Consider the following 22,051-nt stretch of genomic DNA (forward strand, 5'->3'; position numbering starts at 1 on the left):
GTCAGAAAAATCAGACGAGAGTTTACAAGGTGTCCGAACTTTCGGCAGTTGTTATACATTATGGTCTATGGGGAGAAGGGGGGTGGTGCCCCGAAGCAGACCGAATAATCGAGCATGTCCGAATTTTTGGAGTCTGAAAAATCAGTCGGCAACTGTACATGATTAGATACGAGGAGCAGACGGACCAACCAACGCAGCCCTAGCGCACCTTGAGACGCTGTTTTGTGGGAGTTTTGATCGCACTTTTTTCGTGAAAAGGCCGGCTAGTTGTGATGCGTATGGGTGGACAAATTGCTTCACTTTCAAACAGAGCACGAGTTCATTTCGGTTTCCATCCAAGAAGAGCTATGCATTGAGAAAAGCAGCATGCATAAGTGACGGCCGGAGATGCCATCACAGCACACAACTTGTGCTATAACTCGCTCCTCGCAGAACTGGTTGTCATACTGATGGTTGTCATACTGGCTACTGAATTGTCATATGCCAGCGCCGTGCGGTTCTTTCGGCCTGCAAGCTTTGAGATGCCCTTAAATGCAGCTGCATTTTGTTGGAAACGTGGAAAGCTCATGATAGACGAGGACAGATAGAGCTTGCAAAAGCGCAGTGGTGTCGCTCAGTTGTCACTGACATGTAATCATAATAAAAAGTGATGTCGAAAGTGCACCTCATATGGCAATCAGCATCCAGCCCTAAACCACTGATGTGATCGAAACATACCATCCGAAGGCACGGGCAGCACGCAGCAACAACCGTGCAAGGCAGTTCGCCTGGTTTGCTCTTTTCTGCCAACGGTGTACAGATATCCAAATATATTGTCATTTAGCCTCTTAATATTCATGCCTGCATTAAAGATTTCACTAAAAACTATGCATTCATTTGCTGCCAGAGGCTTTCTTTGTAACCGGCGGCACCCACGGCCATCGAGCAAAGCCTACCGTCTTCATCGGTGGCAGTTAGTGCATGCAGTCGAGAGAATGGCGCACCGTATGATACTTTACCATATTTACTGTGTGCGAAAAAGGACTGTCGTAATGAGACAAACAGCTCTATGAAACTTTCCATTGTTACAGATGGGCCATATTAGGACAGTAAACTTTGCTAAGCTCAGATTGCGGACTTTGTCGGCAGTCATCGATCGCTTGAGCTGGTAGGCCTAGCTCCCGGTTGTCGAAGTAGCAGCCAATGGCGCTTGCAGTGAAAATGCTGCTAGTCACAAAGCATTTAGTTTCGTGAGCACTTTAGCATCTCGAAAATTACGCCTTGCTTAAATGAACATACAGTTGGTTCTCTCACTCTGTCGGTAGCAAAGAGCAAACCAAGCGATCCGATTTGCACAGTGGCCGCTGTGTGAGGCCAGTCTGTGTAACCAAGCGTGGTCACTCGGCGACACATCGGCAGTGTGTGTCAACGATGTACATTCTGCTCTTTGTTGAAGGAGTGCATGTTGCTTGCACCCGTCCTGTGCTGGCATCAGTAGTCTCCAAATATATGTTATTTTTAACGTGATCATCTTCCTTCAGTGCCAAGCCCCGGTGAGCCTGATGAAGAGTGGCAGTTTTAGAAAGCAGATACTGCCACACATGATCAGTTTGAATGGTACGCTTGGAGAAGTCGGAAGTCTGTGTGATGTACGAAAACTGGAGCAGAGTGACGGCGTCTTCAATTATTTTTGCCGCAGTGAAAAACGCACGCGGCTGCCACGGCAGCAGCCGCGGTAAAGGCCAGGCAGAAGCCGAGAAATGAAACTCACTTTCTAACCACATACCCTCGCACACAGCATGCTGCAGCTTTGCCTCTTGTGCGACAAGTGGCGCTCACTATTTTGCAAACAGGAATAACATTGATTTACAGTGGACGAAAAGAACTAGGAAGCTTACCAGCAGGTATGTGGCCTGTATGGTGAGCAACATGGCAACAAAGAATGTCAAGTGGAAAGTCAGAGTGGCTCAGATAATCTCATGGGTGGCGGCAGTGGAAAAGAAACCTGCCATAAGTAACTACTTAAGAGGAAAAAACGAAATCGGGAAAGAGGCAATTTATGGTAACTCAAAGGGAAGCTCATTGCTTTTCGAAGCGAGATCAGGATGCCTTAGAACACGCACTTATAAAGCAAGATATAAGAAGAAAGAAGCATGTGCTTGCTGCGGTAAAGCTAGGGAAACAATAGAGCATGTTGTATTTGAAAGTTCAGATATCTGCCCAGCGGTCGATTTAGGAATCACTGGCTTCCTTAAAGCCCTGGGTTCAGCAAGAGCTCAGGGGGAAAGTAAACATGTCCGCAATAAAGATTAGTAAGAGGCAATTGGAAGATTGGGGAAAGAAAAGTAGGGAAACGACAAACAACAGAGGTGTACAAAAACAAAGTTCACAGTAGGGGTTCAAAAGCTTTGGTTATAGGAATTCATTGTGGGTTTCTTTCCATTTTCCTTTTTTTTTTAACATCAGTAGGACATTGGGCAATAAATTAAAAGCTTGGTGGCACAACCTATCACCTCGTTCCAAAAGGGACGCTCATAACATCCATCCATCCATCCAACCGTCAATTCTCGGGGATTTTAAATAGCCTGGAAATATTCAGGGAAATCTCGGGGAATTAGTGCTTCCATCAGGGAAAATTAGCTGTAATTTTAGTTAAAGGGAACGAAAGTCACGGTATTGCTGGCTCAAGTAACGGGAATTGTAACGAAGCGTCTTTGACACCGTGTCGTCAGCTGGAAGAGTTGCCAGTGTACAGTCAACGACCGGCTTTCTGGATGCCTGATTTTCCGGAAATTTTGGATGCAAGAACCCTTTGTCGTCCGATTTTCCGGACCTTTTTGCCGTAACCGTAGGTCCGAAACGGCTTTAATCGAAGCCACCACCACCACTGCCATTTTGGTTATCTTGCCACCTCGAACTAGTGCTCTCGCATGCAGATCCGCTGGCAGCCGTAGCAATCACCACGGCAACTCTAGGCCTAGCAGCTTCGACGTTCGCTATTGAGCTTCTTGCCATTCGGTGCCATCTTTTTCATTGAAAGAAATCGCCACTCTCAGCAATGGCACCAACTCTGCCTTTGTCATCCTCGCAGTTGCATTTGAAGCGCAGAAAGCGCAACGTCTTGCATAATGCAGGTTCCCAGAAGTCAGCTTTAGCAATGTAACGTGCGGAAGCATAGGCGAAGTATTGCAGTGAAGCATGAGCATGGGAAGGGGCAATTGTCACTGGACACAATACGTATTCCTTACTTATACATGTGTGCACCTGCCATCTCCTGTCCAGTACGAGCACAGATATGCCTAATAAGTGTACTGGCTGGCCTGCGGGACTTTTTCAGACGTGTCTGGCGATTTGAGCTCCAGTAAAAGACGTGCATTTATTTTTTTGGACTGCCCGGTTTTTGGGACGTTTTTGTGGCCCCTAGGGAGTCCGAAAAATTGGACGTTGACTTTACAACTGACTTTGGCAAGAGGATGCTTCAAATGGTCTGTGGGGTGAATGAGCGGCAGGAGGAGGACAAGAACAGAAAGAGCCGATGCATGGAGGAATGAATGGGAAAGGAAGCGTGCTGCCACTTCTTTGAAGGAGCTTGAGCTCAAAAAGCAAAGTGTTGGCTGACACCGAGATGCAGGAGTACCTTATCCAAACCAAAATAAACTCTTGAAAGTAGTGAAACGCAACACTGAGGTGTTGGGCACGGGCTGAAAGTATGTTGGGACAGTTGAGGCTGACCTTCCAGCTGCAGAGAGAGAATCTTACTTGTGACAAAGTTTGGGCCTCATACCAATGAGCTTGCTATCAGTTGATGGAAATAGCTCATACTTGAAATTTTTGGCTCGATTTGCAGTGGGCTTTACCATATTTTTTTTTTTCGAAGATATTTGATTCACTGTGTATTTTACTAAACCGTTCCTTCTGTTTTCTTTTTGTATGAAATAAACACTACTCCTTACTATTGAAACTAGATTAAGTCTTTTTAGTTAGAGCGAAGTTGTATATGGGGGGGGTAGCCGATTCTTTCATCTATCCGTCTGTTGCCTGTACACCAAAAACTCCCCAGAAAGACATGTGATTGGCTGTGCCAGTAGTGACATTGTTGTTCTCTCCATTGCAGCTGAGCCCACACGCAGCAGTTTCTCTCCAGCTCCAAAATGAGTAGGCCACGCATTATATGTGCTCCTGAGCAGGCAGCTATCGATCAGCTACGCCATGCTGATGCTGCAGCCTGTGCACAACAACAGGCTCGAGGTTGACTTTCCAGCTGCTGAGAGAGAATCTCACTTGTGACAAAGTTCGGGCTTTATACCAATGAGCTTGCTATCAGTTGATGAAAATAGCTCATATTTGAAAATATTTCCTTCTGTATGGATCTTTTTTTATTTGTATTTGAAAATATTTGACTCAGTTTGCAATGGGTGGTGGACAGATTGTTCTAGAGAAACTGGCCACCCTGTATACGCAATGCCTCATGACCTCGAGCGTACCGGAATCTTGGAAGAACGCTAACATAATCCTAATCCATAAGAAAGGGGACACCAATGACTTTAAAAATTATAGACCGATCAGCTTACTGTCAGTTACCTACAAACTATTTACTAAGGTAATCGCAAATACAATCAGGAACACCTTAGACTTCTGTCAAGCAAAGGACCAGGCAGGATTCTGTAAAGGCTACTCAACAATAGACCATATTCACACTGTCAATCAGGTGATAGAGAAATGTGTGGAATATAACCAACCCTTATATATAGCTTTCATTGATTACGCGAAAGCGTTTGATTTTGTTGAAACCTCAGCAGTCATGGAGGCATTACGGAACCAGGGTGTAGACGAGCCGTATGTAAAAATACTGAAAGATATCTATAGCGTCTCCACAGCCACCGTAGTCCTCCATAAAGAAAGCAACAAAATCCCAATAACGAAAGGCATCAGGCAGGGAGATACGATCTCTCCAATGCTATTCACAGCATGTTTACAGGAGGTATTTAGAGACCTGGATTGGGAAGAATTGGGGATAAGAGTTAATGGAGAATACGTTAGTAACATGCGATTCGCTGATGATATTGCCTTGCTTAGTAACTCAGGGGACCAATTGCAATGCATGCTCACTGACCTGGAGAGGCAAAGCAGAAGAGTGGGTCTAAAAATTAATATGCAGAAAACTAAAGTAATGCTTAACAGTCTCGGGAGAGAACAGCTATTTACAATAGGCAGCGAGGCACTGGAAGTCGTAAGGGAATACATCTATTCAGGGCAGGTAGTGACGGCGGATCCGGATCATGAGACGGAAATAATCAGAAGAATAAGAATGGGCTGGGGTGCGTTTGGCAGGCATTCTCAAATCATGAACAGCAGGTTGCCACTATCCCTCAAAAGGAAAGTGTATAACAGCTGTGTGTTACCAGTACTCACGTATGGGGCAGAAACCTGGAGGCTTACGAAAAGGGTTCTGCTGAAATTGAGGACGACGCAACGAGCTATGGAAAGAAGAGTGATGGGTGTAACGTTAAGGGATAAGAAAAGAGCAGATTGGGTGAGGGAACAAATGCGAGTTAATGACATCTTAGTTGAAATCAAGAAAAAGAAATGGGCATGGGCAGGACATGTAATGAGGAGGGAAGATAACCGATGGTCATTAAGGGTTACGGACTGGATTCCAAGGGAAGGGAAGCATAGCAGGGGGCGGCAGAAAGTTAGGTGGGCGGATGAGATTAAGAAGTTTGCAGGGACGACATGGCCACAATTAGTACATGACCGGGATTGTTGGAGAAGTATGGGAGAGGCCTTTGCCCTGCAGTGGGTGTAACCAGGCTGATGATGATGATGATGCAATGGGTTTTACAATTTTTTAGAAGATATTTTATTAGCTGTGCATTTTACTAACCCCTCTTTTGTTTTCTTTTTGAATAAAATAGACACTACTCCCTTACCATTCAAACTTGGTTCATTCATTTTTTTTTTTTTTCATTTTTTAACGTGCTTACTATAGAGTGACAGCATCGGGTGACATGGTGTCAGCCCACTGGACATAAAACGAGGTTCTGTGTCACTCAAGAAATTTTGCAAAGGCACTCAATGAAGACCTGGAAAACTCAGGGAATTTGGAAACGTCAATTTGATAGACACCCTGAACCTGGAAAACTCAAGGAATTTGGAAATGTCAATTTTGAAGACACCCTGCTTATTGCACTGACCAAACATTCAGCTTTTGACCCTATCCGGTCATTTACATTTACCCAATTTTTCATGCATTTTCATGCAAATTTCATGCATTTAGATGCCTTGCAGAAGGAGTACTGAGGTAAAAAAAAACTCATGTTGAGGGAATTATTTCAGAAAATGTATGCATTCCCGAGGCAGTCAAGTACTTGAGCACTGTTTGGTAGCACTCAAAGCACTGTCTTAGGTGGAAGCCAGGATTTGCATTACCAATCTGTAGTTTGCTAATTGTTACTTTCTTCTAAAGTGCTCTCATCCAAAGATGTTTGCTGACCATCTGAAGGCAAAACATATTCATCCACGGCATTAGAATCATTTTCCCATTCGCTGAACTCACCTGAATTTCGTCCATGAAATGCACGCACAGAAAACATTGTCATCCTGACGTAGCTTCAGGCTACAAATTGCTCAAACATGCCTTCAAACTTGGAGAAAGAAAAAAATTGCTCAACACATCTGGATACATTGTGAAGTGCACTTATTAGTTGAAAAAATTCCTGAAAGGTGGCGCTACCAACCCAAATAACCTAAAGTCCCTTGATAATTTGAAAGTACCGACTTTCTTTGAACTCTGCTACCGCGCCGAAGACCCTCGCACACCCTCCTCTCCTGCCTTTCGAATCGGCGCTTTTCTGAGCGATGATTCTGAGCACCATTTGCAGGCCGCCTGTGTTGCGAGTCAAGCTCCATCACGAGGGGTACGCTCCGACTCTTGAAGGTCGGCTTTTTATGTGGTGTTTGTTTTACCCGGGTGCTGTGCGTTTCAGTGAACCAGCCGGCGTGAAAATGGCTTCACGCTGTTCACCATCCCTCAAAGAAAAAAATGACACCTTACGTAGAAAGAAGTGGATTCATAGCATCGGCTGTAAGGACTTCATTCCGACCAAGCATACTGTGCTCTGTGAGGTGCGGTGTATTTCTCTGTACTTAAACGACTGTCCCAGAATTATAAAGAAGGCCAGTCATCCATCGCCAGCTCTGATGCAACTGACGCTCCTATTACTGCACTAGATGTATCACAACTGCATACATATAGATGTAGTGACGGTTCGACCTCGCCAACCCGCTCGACTGCCACATTCGTTGTTCCAGCTAAGCAGGTTACAGTTAAATTCAAATTGTCACACATGACTACATCGATGTCGGCAGAAATTGCAGCTCTCCATGCCACTATGGCATATGCCACCGAAGAGCCAACAGAGAAATGGGTCGTATTGTTAATCTAAGGCAGATCTTCCCAGTATCAAGTCTGCATTACATCACAGAACTTACGAGCAGATGATATCCAACATAAGGGAAGTGCACCACCATGCTCTGGAAACAGGGCACAACATTACCTTTCAATGGATTCCTGCTCACTGTGGCATTGTCAGCAACAACTTTGCTAACAGGGCTGCTCAGTCTGCCGACGAAGACACCCAGATGCATCCAATACCTTTTGTGAGGTCAGACGCTGCTAGGGAACTTTGCCTGCTTACACACAAAAAGTCACAAGCTTTCTGGCGTTCAAGTGCCTCCAATAGCCAATTGCATAAACTGGACCCCATGCTACGGCTACAACTGCCATCTAGCCTTTCCCAAGACAAAACAACCTTGCTGTGCCATTTGTGGCTGGGAGTGGCGTGTGCTTCTATCGTATGGGAATGGCCGAGAGCTCGGTGTGCGGATCCTGTAGGTGCAAGGAAACCATTGAGTACCTATTGTGCACCTGCCCTCGCTACGGCGTGCCTCTCTCTATGGGCAACCTAAAGTTGACTGGACTTAAAACCATTCTCCAAGTCAAAGATACTCGGACCATGGCCATACCAGTCATCGGCATGAAAAGCGATTTGTGCACTTGTACAGTGTCCCTGTGCATCCTCCCACACGCACTCAGTGCTCACTTTCTCTCTCTTTTTCTCTTTCCCCCACCCCCAGTGGTGAAGCAGGGTGTCTACCAACCGGGAAAACCGGGAATTCTCGGGGATTTTCAGTAGTCTGGAAAAACTCAGGGAAAACTCGGGGAATTTGTGCCTCTATCAGGGAAAATTAGGTGTAATTTTATTGAAAGGGTCGAAAGTCGCGGTAATGCTGGCTCGAGTAACAGACACGAATCGTAATGAATCGTCTTTGACGTCCTGTCGTCGGCTGGAGGTGCTACCAGTGTACAGTCAACGACCGACTTTCCGGATTCACAATGATTTGGACAGCTTCGCGGCACCACCACGTGCTGCATAGAATCAATTTGTATCAGAACGTCTGAAATTTCGGACGCAAGAACTCTTCGCCGTCCGATTTTCCGGATGTTTTGCCGTGACCGCAGGTCCGAAACGGCATTAACGCCACCACTGCTGCCATTTTGATTACCTCGCCGGCTCAAATCGGCGCTCTCGCACGCAGATCCGCTGGCAGCCATAGCCACCACTGTGGCAATGCTAGGCCTAGCTGCTTCAGCGTTCGCTATGAAGCTTCTTGCCGGTGGGTGTCATGTTTTTTTATTGAAAGAATTCACTGCTGTCAGCAATGGCATGGACTCCGCCTTTGCGGTCTTCACGATTGGCTTAGAAGCTTGGAAAGCATGGTGCGTTGCTTAATGTCAGATCCTGAAAGTCAGCTTCGCCTCTGTACAGATATGTTACTTGGTGAAGCATATGCAAAAGTATTGCAGTGAAGCATAACAAGCGTGGGAAGGGGCTATTGCCATGGGACACAGTATGTATTCGTTAACTATACACGCGTGCACCCGGTATTTCCTGTCGGAGCACGAGCACCGATACGCCTAATACGTGTACCGACAGGCCTTCAGAGCATCTTCGAATGTGCCTGTCATCCAAGCCAAAATAAACTCTTTAAATAGGTGAAACACAACACTGAGGCGTCGTGCGCGGGCTGAGAGTATGTCAGAACAGTTGAGGTTGACTTACGAGCTGTTGAGAGAGAATCTCAATTGTGACCAAGTTCGGTCCTCATACCACTGAGCTTGCTATCAGTTGATCCAAATAGCCCATATTCGAAAATATTTGCTTTTGTATGCATCTCCTTTTTTATTCGTATTTGAAAATGTCTGACTTGATTTGCAATTTTTTTTTAAGAGATTTTATTTGCTGTGCATTTTACTAACTTCTCCCTTCTATTCTCTTTTTGAATAACATAAACACTACTCCTTAGTATTCAAATTGGATTGTCATTTTTTTTTATTTTTTATTTCATATGCTTACTAGAGAGTGACAGCACCGGGCGATATGGTTTCAGCTTGGCTTGGCAAAAAACAGTTCTGCATCACTCAGGGAATTTTGCATAGGCACTCAGGGAAAACCTGGAAAACTCGGGGAATTTAGAAATGTTAACTTGGAAGACACCCTGTGTAGGGTAGCAAACTGGGTGCTTGTCTGGTTGACCTCCTTGCCTTTCCTGTCCTTGCACTCTCTCTCTCTTTATATGACTGTGTATACTTCAAGGTTATTACGAGTTCATGAGAACGTGGAGAACCTTACTTAATTCGCTTATCATTTGCCTCGTCTTGAACATTATTCTCTTCATTCGATGGCATTGCCTTGTGTGTTGTTACTTCAATTTCTAATCTTGATGCAGATTTTCTGCAAAAATGCTTGGAATGCAGACGTTTATTTTGTTGATAGCTAATAGGAGTGCTTCTGTCTTGTCGCAGGATAGCAAACGTGATTTTTAATGCAACAGCATTAGGAGGGCCATGAAGGCACAGACTGACTGTGCAATAATTACTGTGAATAACAATGGCAAATAAAACTGAGTGTGATTAGGAATGAATAAGTAACGTTGACAATAATTAATGATGACTCGCCTGTAATGGCAGACTAATAATCACTGACTTAAAAAATGACCATGGATGAGCCAGTGAAATTGAGAATAACAAAAAATGACCATGCTAGCGCTTTTCTGAAACCTAGCTTCATTCAAGGAAGGAGTCAGTAAATTCCTTTTCACGCGAGGCTACAGATGATCTGCAGACAAGGGGAGGGAACTGAGGCTGTCGTTATGACATACACATGAAGGAAACCATCTGTCGGCAGAACCAAGGCAAGCATAGGGGAATGTTTCTATTTTTTTTCTTTTTAAGTTGTGTTAAATACTTCAAAATTAATTGTGTAATAATTTATGAAATAAGTAATCGATTAGAAAGTAGAGGAAAAACAACCGTGCACCGCTGGTGGGATCCGACCCACAACCTCCGAATTTCGTGTCCGGTGCGCTACAAACTTACATCGACGGTGTCATATCTCAAAGCTACAGTGAAGGCTGTCCTATCTTAACTTTTCTGGGTATTTATGTCAAGTGTAAGTTAATTTCGAGAGTGTTGACCAACGTCGCCTTCCTCCATAGCAGCGGACGTGGTATGTCCTGTATTACTGCGGGTGTCACGTGGAACCTGATCGAACTTTCTAATCAATTATTTCTTTCATAAATGATTACACAATCAATTTTGAAGTATATAACGCCGCAACTTTAAAAAAAGGTAGAAATACTCCCTTATGTTTCTTGGTATCACCGACTGTTGGTTTCCTTCACAGGTGATCTGAGTTGGATATACACTGAAATATATTTTGAAAAATATTTCCAGGTTCGTGACCTTGGTAATTCAGAAAATGGTACGAATTATTTCTTTCCAGCTATCAATCACAAAATGACTACGTCCTTTATGGCCACGCTTTACAGCGCTAAATATTGATTTGACACGGTTATCTGAGGGTCTCATAAAGTGCCATCGATGGCCTAGATACTTCATCCAGAGAACGTAATATTTCTCTAACTTAATCTAATTATCAATTGACATCAGTAATAATCCAGAGATTTCAAGTCAATTGCTTGGCCAGGCAACTTCTCCAAATGGTCAGTAAAATTGTTTCTCCCTCAAGATCATGCAAAAAATGTATTTCAAGCAGCTGTGAATTTTTTTAGTGAACAAGTAATAAAGCCGCTGCATGTAAATCACTCCGAGGCACCAAGAAACTATCCGGCCTCTAAAACCACTCGGGAGCAGCTTCATAAACAGCAGCATTTCTTCGAAAATTCTGCACTAGATAAAATCTGCATTTAGCATAACGTCAGTGGGCTGAAAAGTATGGAGGAACGTACAAATATATAATGTACATATTCTACCATTAAAACTGTACACTGTTAATATGACCGGTATTAAAATGCGAAAGCCTATGTGGGCTGTAGTAGTACACACTTATTGTTCCTGCCGCAAGCGTTCACACTTAACGCTTTCATTGCGCAAACGAGAAGATGATTAAGGGGGCTCATGGTAGGGTCAAGCATGTCCCACCACTTTCGTACGTTTTTGTTTTATAGTAGAACATAAATGAAAACATTAACTTAGGTGCGCTCGCGGGCGCCAGCGGATGCATATGGCCGGCGCCCACATGGTGGCCTTCTCAGCGTGCTGTGCGCAGAGCACACAGCTGGCTGGGAGAGGATATTGAGGACCCGCCGTGGTCGCTCAGTGGCTATGGTGTTAGGCTGCTGAGCACAAGGTCGCGGGATCGAATCCCGGCCACGGCGGCCGCATTTCGATGGGGGCAAAATGCGAAAACACCCGTGTACTTAGATTTAGGTGCACGTTAAAGAACCCCAGGTGGTCGAAATTTCCGGAGTCCTCCACTATGGCGTGCCTCATAATCAGAAAGTGGCTTTGGCACGTAAAACCCCATAAAATAACAATAATAAGGATATTGAGGAGGAAAGTGCGAGAGTGGAGGAGAGTTTTGGCTACTTTCTATATTAAGGGGCTTTAATATAACCAGCTGACACGAGCATGCGCCCATCAGGTGTTGTCCGACATCTGGCCGGAACAAATATTTACGGATGTTGAGAGGGGCCTGACACATGACCACAAAGGGTTAAACAAAATAAGCAAAGCCAAAATTGTATGTGGGAAAACAGACAAACGCTTGTCATGAGATTGTAGAGTGACGAAAAATATTCATTACTAAAATTGAAAAAAAAAATGCAGTGCAATTGACTCCCACTTAGACGAACTCGAAGGAACCGTGAAAATCTGTTCATCTTATCAAAAGTTCACCTTAACAGGAGAGATATACAAAACTCAAAACCTGGTACTCCTGGTGCACCCAAATATCCACAACACAATGGAACTAAAATCAAAAGGCAGATTTAAAAAGAGGCATTTATTGAAGTTGCATGATACAAAGTGTTGCTTTATGCACTTTTACATAATTAATCTATTGAGTAATTGTTGCTTCCCATGTTGCGTAAATCTTTGTGCTTTCATGAAAGCTAATATTTTTATTCTCTCAAAATATCTTCATTGGACTCGTGTTGAAAAAAGAAATGCATTAAAACATTCAGTGCATTATCAGTTGCGTCATATTTGAAGCTGGTTCTTGTGGCTCCTGGGCAGTGTCCTCACCATACTTGGCAAGCTGCAGAGGCACCTGGAGGACCTCCTCAATTATTGTTTCTGTGATGTTAGCTCTGCAGGTTTCCATGCCATTGTCGAACGCTGGTGCAGCTGTTTATGTCCACACAAACATCATTTACTTCTTGTGTAGCTGAGAGAGTTGCCTCCTGTCAGAGTGGCAGATGTCGGTAGTGGTTGCAGGTTTTCACCTTAACCAACCAAATGTTCACACATTTTTCCTCGCATCTAAAAATTCGGCTCAACTGGGTTCATCCTAATGGGAGTCCACTGTATATTCAAGCCTTGTAACAGACATGAAAGTAACCAATTTTCTTTTTGCAAGCAAATACTTTCAAATGCACCAAGATAGTAACCTTTGTTGCATTTCTGTTGTTATCGGTGTATTGCTGTCTGCAAAAATTGCTTGCCGTCTTTTGAAACTTCTTGTTGATCATAAATTAGCTGACTACCATGTAAGTAGTTGCTGATTCCAATGATCCTGGGGACAAGATGTACATGCATTTCATCTTAATTTTTGCTGGGCTAAAGGTTTATGAATATTTTTTTTCTATAAAGGTAAATGGCAAAAGTGCCACTATTTCTCTTCTTTTACAGGGTCAGAGTTGTGCTGTGCATAGCACTCAAAGTCTAAACAATGGGGGAGCTGCAAGCATAACCCCAGAGAATCGGCCAGTACCACCCCCAATGGAAGAGGAACCACTCCCTGTCATCTTGGGTTCAGAATCCTGGCATGCCTCTGTACCATCAGTAAGGACTAAATTTCTTTACTTTGAAGATATAAAGAATTTGTCATAGCTTCTTCTTGCATAGTTTTTGCATGACAACATACTGGTGCACATTTGAACCTCATTATAATGACGAGATGTAATGAAATAATGAGTATAATAAACAAAAAAACAAAATTCCCCCTGGAAATCTCATGGGAATCTGCAAAGGAAACTGTAAAAAGTTTTTCTGTTGGCATTTTTTTGCACAATTTTCTTTTTTACAACAGAACTGTGCCTTATAAGCTTTCTGAAGTGTCTTCTTCATTTCAAAGTTATGATGCCATGCCTTGAAAAGTACTCTAAACCTTTGTAGTGGTAAAAACCGAAGCAGCTCCTCAAAAATACTTAGTTCCATCGCACTTCATCACAAAATATGCATAACACATAGGTTCATGTAAAATAATGCTCAAATGCATTCACTTCATGTATCTCATCAACAGAACATGTTGTCTACAAATTCATATGCACAATATTTCTTGTAGAAGAGCTTGTTCAAATGGTAGTGCAGGATTATTTATTGGCTCAAATAACCAAATTTATTACAGCTCGTTGCCTTCTCATTATTATTCTGCCGAACCTCACTATATATATAGCGAAGTCACATGTGACACAAAAATGCCTTCGTTATACCCAGTATTCGTTATAAGCATATGCAGTAAAACTTTGTTAGTATCTACTACATACCGGCTTAAAACATACAATTAAAGTGTAGTTGTGACGAATCCCCGACCCAGTCGCAATAGAGCCTTAATGCAATAAGACTGAAAGGCGGCCTAGTTGGTTTGACTTCATTGGGGAAAGTTTTGCGCATGAACAAAAAAAAAATAAGGTCACAAAGACCAGCGCAGACAGACTGTGCTGGTCTTCGTGTCCTTTTCTTGTTGTCCTCGTTCAGTGTGCGCAAAACTTTCCACAATGGAGCCCTAATGCATTGGCTGACCACTTTAGCTCAAGCCCAACTCCGATGCCGCCTATTCAAATATGTACATATAAAAGGCAGAAATGCTCTTATGAGACAACCCCTGGACTGTTTGATATGTTTGTTCCATTTGAGGAAGAAATTTATAGTTTAGTGACTATAGGAAGCAGAATTATGATTTAGGGTCTGGAATTTTTTACAAAAATTCCCCAGAACTCGTAAGCTAAAAAAAAAAAAAATCGAAGCTCAAAGTTTACATATTCGTACCTCTACACCAAAAACAGAGGTCGCAGTTCTGCAAACTGCATCCATTAAAGGGCCCCTCACCAGGCCCCATAGCAAATTTTGGTTATACGCTGGAAGTTGTTACGTATCCTCTAGGAAGCGTTCTGCCGCAAACATTTTTCAAATCAGCTCATTAATAGCTGAGATAGAAATATTTCAGTGCCGCGAACCCATGATTTCAGCAGGCGGGCTCCACTGTCAAGCAAGACGCTCTCTCCACTCGTCCCGTCTAGCCTACGCAAGCGAAATTCCTTCCCTGCGTTCTCCCATACCGGACCTCGAGGATCGCGTGGCGCGTACGTCACAAGCCCCGCCTTCTTCTTCTTCTTCTTCTTCTTTTTTTTTTTGTGCTCCTTGCTTGCTTTTTTTTTTTTTTTCCTCCCCCCCGGCGCTACGCACTTCCCCCGACGGTGTCGCGCGCGAGCGGTTGTCTCGCTTGTGCAGCGCCCAATCCTGCACGCTGTGCACAAGGAAACGTGACTAGCAGTATAATTCAGTGCTACACTAATACTGAGGCAGAACAAGCGGATTGCAGAGCATGACTGTAACACGGTAAAAAATGGCATAGTTTTGGTACCTGCACACGTGACCATACGACCGTGGGAACAAGCAGACGAAGCGGAAGTACATCTTTCTTGCTTCAGTGCGAAGTAAAACAAAAAACACGCAGACATTCCATTTGTGTGTTTTATTATTTCTCTAAACTTCATCAATTCAAGCAACAGATCGCACAGATAACAGATGTTGTCTTGAATGATTCTCGAAGTCACGTGTCGCCACAAGCGATGCCATTCTGCAGACACGATTACGTAGGCGCAGGGGCGCGATTAGGTCACAGTTCGGCTTGGAGCGCGGCGGCCTCGAGGAAAAGGAAAAAACGGAGTTCGGTTTGAAATTTCAGATCTTTCCGCGGCGCATAGTGATGCAATACTTTGCATACATGATTATCGTGCAATGTATGCTCTGCGCTTGTCAGCTCAAAATGGTCAGACCTGGTGAGGGGCTCTTTAAGAGTATCTCAAGAGGACAAATTGGATACAGTAGAACTTCGTTGCATGACCAGTATGTATGATTTCATGGCGTCAATATTCGCAATCGAGAACACGAAGAAATTACTCAATACAGTTATGCTTCTTCTTTTACCAGTTCATGGGTTCCTGGAAAATGTGCTCTTTCAGCACCAATGTTCAGTACATCGCCAAACTGCGATAGTATGATACATTTTCTGCCCTCTAGATCCCTTGTAAACAAAAAATGGCATGAGGCGTGCGAGAGCAAAGAGTAGCCACCTGCAGCAGCAGCTTCGCCACAATATTTGCCTGCCCTTGCGTGAAAATGCCGCCATGCACTCAATTTCCTACTCCAGTGCCAGCAAATCTCCCAGGTCCTTGTACACTACATTGACAGCTATTGCCGCCAACCCTATCACGATAAACATTTTTACCTAAAAGAGTCTGTTGCTGGGCCTGTTGGTACATACTTTTAGAAACGATGGAACCCAGCCTTTAAGATGCAAACACCAGGAGAGAAGTAGACAGACACACGCTGGGACTAGCAACAAGTTTAATGGGAACAACCACACAGACGTTCGAAGGGCAGCCAGAGCGCGCATGCATCGTGCATACCACATGACTATCAAAAAAACCCGAACCGCATTTTTCTAAATAAGCCATCTCTTTCTTTGACAGCGATAACGAGGGTACACTAACACATTGACTGTGACCATGTTTTCGGATCCGGCCACAGCGGCCGCATTTCGATGGGGGCGAAATGCGAAAACACCCGTGTGCTTAGATTTAGGTGCACGTTAAAGAACCCCAGGTGGTCAAAATTTCCGGAGTCCTCCACTACGGCGTGCCTCATAATCAGAAAGTGGTTTTGGCACGTAAAACTCCAAATATTATTATTATGTTTTCGGATATGGTACGCTTCAATCAGTTGTCGTTCGTATCGTGTAGTTCCCCTGCCAATAATTTGTGGGTCTTCTAGAACAGGTGAACTCGGCAATGAGTAGGCAGGTTTGCCCCTCCTCCTGACATGACGGCTGTTTCATGTTCTTGTAAGCGGACATTAATATAGCACCCAGTCTGGCCTATATACATACATGCGACCACACTTCAACAGTATGCGATAAACAGCATTTTTGATGCAAGTTGTGAAATTATGGCTGGTACTGCAGGCACTCCTAGGTTTACGATTTTCAATCCTAGCACATAGACTTGACATCTTGCATGGTGCCGAGAACGCAACCCGAACGCTGTGCCTTGCGGCAACTTTTTTCACATTGTGGAAAGCCTTGTGGATATAGGGCATGACTTCCACTCGCTTACGATCCTCATTGGCAGTGCTAAGTGCTCTGCCTTCTGTTTCTTTTTTCAACTTTTTCAGTTTTGTCTCTGCTACTACTTTGAGAACAGTGTCAGGAAAGCCGGCCACCTGTAGATGCTTAATCTGCTCATGAAAACTTTGCTCCATTGAATGATGGCACCTTCTATTGAGGGCATTGTTGATGCAAACTATGCCACACTTCACTAGTTTAGAGTGCGACGACTTTAAAGGCAGAAGCTGTTTCTGGGCACGAGGCGCATACCTCCAGCAGACGTAACCATTGTTGGAGAAGGTTAGTTTTAAGTCTAAAAACCTAATTTCATTGTCTGATGCCAGTTCTTTTGTAAAATTTAGAGCCTTCGTGCATGCTCTAAATGAGATAAAAATGTAACTTGAGACCAATCCTAGTTCCAAAGGGTCCTTCGCGTTTAACAAGATAAAAGCATCATCAACATACCTGAAGACCTTGACTACCCTATCGTCATTTAAAGAGCTGCTCGGAGCTTTGTCAAATTTTGAAAGAAAAATGTGGCCTAGAATGAGTGCCACACTGGACCCTATGCAAATAACATTATTTTGCACAAATTATCCTGAAATTCAACAATTGTCGACGATAGGTACAAGGTTAGAAGTTCCAGGAAAGAATCAATGCGTTCTGGAATGGAACTGCTCCGCTTTCTTCGATAAGCTCCCAAACAGCTACAAACAAATCGGCATTGTGGCACTGAATAAAACAAGTCTTCTACGTCTAAGGAGAACGCCGTGTTGGCAAAGGGCTGTTTTTAACGCAGAAAGTTCACCACACATTCTGAAGAAGTTGCAGAAAACGGATCAGCTGCAGCGAGTGTTTTTAGCCAGCGTTGCAAGTAAAGGCCTATCGATTGCTGCCAGGTTCCCTTCTCCATCACAATGGCTCTAAACAGGCAGTCAACCTTATGGGTCTTAGCTGCAAAGAAGACAATCAATTTGTCAAGCTCACTGAGAAGCTTGATAGCCTTTGTCTTGAGTTTCGCGGGTTTTTGGGTTACCTTTTTAAAGTTCTTTGCAACCGCTTGCATAGCTTTTTCTGAGAAAAGCTCGTGGGGAAGGACAACAAACCCGCTTTCTTTATCAGCCTATAGTAAGCTGAGGTTCTGCTCACGAAAATACCGTATTTACTTGCATAATGATCGCACCCCTGAATTTTGTCGTCCAATATTATATCTTTTTTTTCCCCGTGTAATGATCACACCCCAAACTGGTCGCAGGGATGTGTCGTGTGCCATGTCTAGCTAATGATGATAGCGCTTACCATGTGTCGAATGCTTTGCGAATGACTCTCTACACGCACCAAACATTCTTAAGCAGATACGCCATTCCATTCCTTTCATCACTTTCCGCACTTCCACGAAAAAAAAAAAAAATCTACAACCAAACTTACCTTGGCTTTATTATTTGTAGGCTTCATAATGGTTTTAGTCAACAACAACAAAAAATTCGCCTTTCGATTCTTCTCGTCTGCACTCGTGGGCATGCAACAAATCGCAAGCGGCAACGATAGTGGCCATGTTTACATTGATATTGGAAGTGTACCCTATTCATACGCAGATGCTTGTAACACAGCTAACATATTCGCCCACCCTTAGTCGAAACGTGCCATATTAGGATAGTAGTGATGACAAATGCCACAGTTTCCGCAGCATGCCCGTCCTGTGTTTATATGTCACTGGCAGCTAAGCGCGCCCATCTCTTGTTTCTGTCCCCTCAAAGTGGACATGGCTACGTTATTGTTGCAAACTTGCTGATATTAGCGATATTATTCCTTACTGATACAGAAGAAACTGTTTCAATGCGCGTAATGTACTCACGAGAAAAAGAAAATTTTCTTTTGGCGCGTTCGGCTTGCTCGGCCGGTCACCCTGTTTGTTTTGGTGTCCTGCACTACTGTTACAGCGGAAGCCGCCTGTTTGTTGACCTGTTACCATCCCACAGCAAACGAGGGATGAAAAAAAAAAAGTTTCTTTTCGCGAGAAATTTAACTAGCGTAATGATCGCACCCCTGAATTTACGTCAATGATTTTGACAAAAAAAGTGTGATCATTATGCGAGTAAATACGGTAGCAAACAATGGTGCGTAGTGAACGTTCGCTGCTGCTACGGAGCCTCTCACTGGAATGCAGAAGGGAATCCACACCTTCAGGTGTGCAGTGTTCCTTTTCTTCCGACGACGCCTTGCTTGCAATACAATGAACCATTGCCGAGAGACGCGCTGGGGGCATGGCGGTTTCCAAGCTGAACTTTGGTTCCTTTTCTAGTAGCGAGTGAATATCGGGCAGCACTGTCGGAACTTGTAGGTATGTAACCGATCCACCAGGACACCCTGTAGGCGGCTTGCGGGGTAGATTCGGTCGTATAGAGTTCCAATAAACCGCAGTCAGCTGTGAAGATATACGAAGGTGTTGCTGCAGTTTGTCCAGTGAGCGATAGTCCTTTTTCTCGTTCAAACAAAGCAACTGAAGGCAATCTTGCAATTGGCCAACCTTTCTTCTAGCTACGGACTTTAAAATTCTGCATATGCATTTCCAATGGCCAACTGAAGGCTCTAGAAGGCCAAACATGCTAAGGACATCGGGATGAGGTACCCCAGTTTTGATGCAACGTGCTAAAAGGCATGCCTTGCACGTCGTGAGGGAAATTGCACTGAAAAAGGACTATCAGTGAAGCGTGGCATAGCCACACTTTGCATCAACAATGCCCTCAATAGAAGGTGTCATCATTCAATGGAGCAAAGTTTTCATGGGCAGGTTAAGCATCTACAGGTGGCCGGCTTTCCTGACACTGTTCTCAAAGCAGTAGCAGAGACAAAACTGAAAAAGTTGAAAAAAGAAACAGAAGGCAGAGCACTTAGCACTGCCAATGAGGATCGTAAGCGAGTGGAAGTCATGCCCTATATCCACAAGGCTTTCCACAATGTGAAAAAAGTTGCCGCAAGGCACAGCGTTCGGGTTGCATTCTCGGCACCATGCAAGATGTCAAGTCTACCTAGGAGTGCCTGCAGTACCAGCCATAATTTCACAACTTGCATCAAAAATGCTGTTTATCGCACTGTTGAAGTGTGGTTGCATGTATGTATATAGGCCAGACTGGGTGCTATATTAATGTCCGCTTACAAGAACACGAAACAGCCGTCATGTCAGGAGGAGGGGCAAACCTGCCTACTCATTGCCTAGTGTGCAGCTGTTCACCTGTTCTAGAAGACCCACAAATTATTGGCAGGGGAACTACACGATACGAACGACAGCTGATTGAAGCGTACCATATCCGAAAACATGGTCACAGTCAGTGTGTTAGTGTACCCTCGTTATCGCTTTCAAAGAAAGAGATAGCTTATTTAGAAAAATGTCGTTTGGGTTTTTTTGATAGTCATGTGGTATGCACGACGCATGTGCGCTCTGGCTGCCTTTCGAACTTCTGTGTGGTTGTTCCCATTAAGCTTGTTGCTAGTCCCAGCGTGTGTCTGTCTACTTCTCTCCTGGTGTTTGGATCTTAAAGGCTGGGTTCCATTGTTTCTAAAAATTTTTACCTATTTGTTTCACGTCGCATGGGGTGTAGTACTGTTGGAAGCCTTCTGTAAGATTTTAATGCAATAACCCAAGATGGTGAATAGATAGTAGGGGGGCTCAGCTACCCAAATATATTAATGTGAATCAAATAGCAGTGGTGGTCCAACTGTGCCATTTGTGCCATTTAACTACCTTTCTACTTGCCCACACCCACTCAACTGCCACTTGCGCCAACTGCAACAAAGTGCACTATTTTCGCCTGCTTACATGGCAATAGAATGTTTTCATAAGTGTGTGTGAATACTTAAATATACAAATGAGAATCAAGTGAACATTCAAATAATTCAGTCCGCAAATCAATTATCTACTATTCCATTTTTCGAATATTCGGTGAAACACCAGGCCTTGTAAGCAGCCCTTCCACTGCACTCGGTCTGCATTAGTACAAGCTTCGTCCAGGTCAACAGCGCCAATAGAAACAATTCTTATAGGCAGTGCAAACAGGAAATGGTGAAGGAAGCAGCACATGGAAAGCATGGTACCGTATGTGCGAAGATTAGACAGGTTAACCACCAGAAGGGATGCAGATCGCATCGGATGCATGTGTTCACACATGCAGATTAACACATTCACGTAAGCACTTCGGAACTGTCAACACTCAATCTTAAGTGCAAGTCGTCTATATGGAAACAAAGCGCTACATGAGCGGAGGTCTAGCTGCGGCAGCTGCTGTGAATCGCGCCCACACGTCACCCGCGCCGTCTCTCGCAATCTCCCAATTAGGGAGGCAGTGGCGCCACATTTTGCTCCATTTGCAGTGTGCTGCACGATACATTGTCCGCACCAGCCAATGTACAGTCCACACTCGTTACAACGGACCCGCGTACAACAAACTTTCTGATATAACGTACCATAGTTCAGCCTTAGTTTGTTCTACCTATTTTATTAATGCATAAAGTTCACTTGTAATGGACCGCGCTACAGCAGTAATTCAATTTGCAAATCAATTAACTACCATTGTATTTATGGAATATTCGGTATCTTCTGTGAAAGACTCGGCCATGGTCGGCGCCATGATGCATGCAGCCTTTCTGCGGCGCACGATACCTTTCAGTGCAATGTTTGTCCAGGCACAGAAACAGTCACAGTAATCGGACAGTTTTAGAACAGGTTGTTACTTGGTGTGAGGGACGAGGCAAACCTTTGTCACATGATCTTGCCAACACCCGCAATGGTGGCGCAAGTGGCTATGGCGTTCTGCCACCGAGCACGAGAGCACGGGTTCGATTCTTGGTTGCAGCAGCTGCATTTCAGTGGATGCGAGATGCAAAAATGTGCGTGTATTTAGATTTAGGTGCATCTTAAAGAACTTCAGGTGGTCATAATTCATCCAGAGCCATCCACTACTGTAGCTTTCGCAGCCCCAGCGTTGCTTTGGCACTTTAAACCCCATGAATCAATCAATCTACCCTACCTTGAATGTCATGCCAGTGGTTGTGCCAGCCTATCCAATGGTGAAGCTTGAGACCAATATAAGATTGCTCTATTTATCTCTTTCTTGCTATTTATTATGCAAGTTATGATAGAGCGAAGTGCAATTAACTTTTGTTTG

General features: G+C 44.1%; 1 protein-coding gene across 3 annotated transcripts in view; it reads left to right on the forward strand.

Annotated features, from left to right (window-relative positions):
- Positions 1-22,051, forward strand: part of LOC142585952 (large proline-rich protein BAG6) — a 238,728-nt gene that overhangs the window by 200,439 nt on the left and 16,238 nt on the right. For all 3 annotated transcript variants that reach the window (XM_075697086.1, XM_075697094.1, XM_075697101.1), the window contains one exon: positions 13,193-13,345. In XM_075697086.1, the coding sequence (XP_075553201.1) occupies positions 13,193-13,345 (153 nt within the window). The remainder of the gene's footprint in view (positions 1-13,192; positions 13,346-22,051) is intronic.

The sequence above is a fragment of the Dermacentor variabilis genome, chromosome 1 (assembly GCF_050947875.1).
Source record: "Dermacentor variabilis isolate Ectoservices chromosome 1, ASM5094787v1, whole genome shotgun sequence".
NCBI lineage: Eukaryota > Metazoa > Arthropoda > Arachnida > Ixodida > Ixodidae > Dermacentor > Dermacentor variabilis.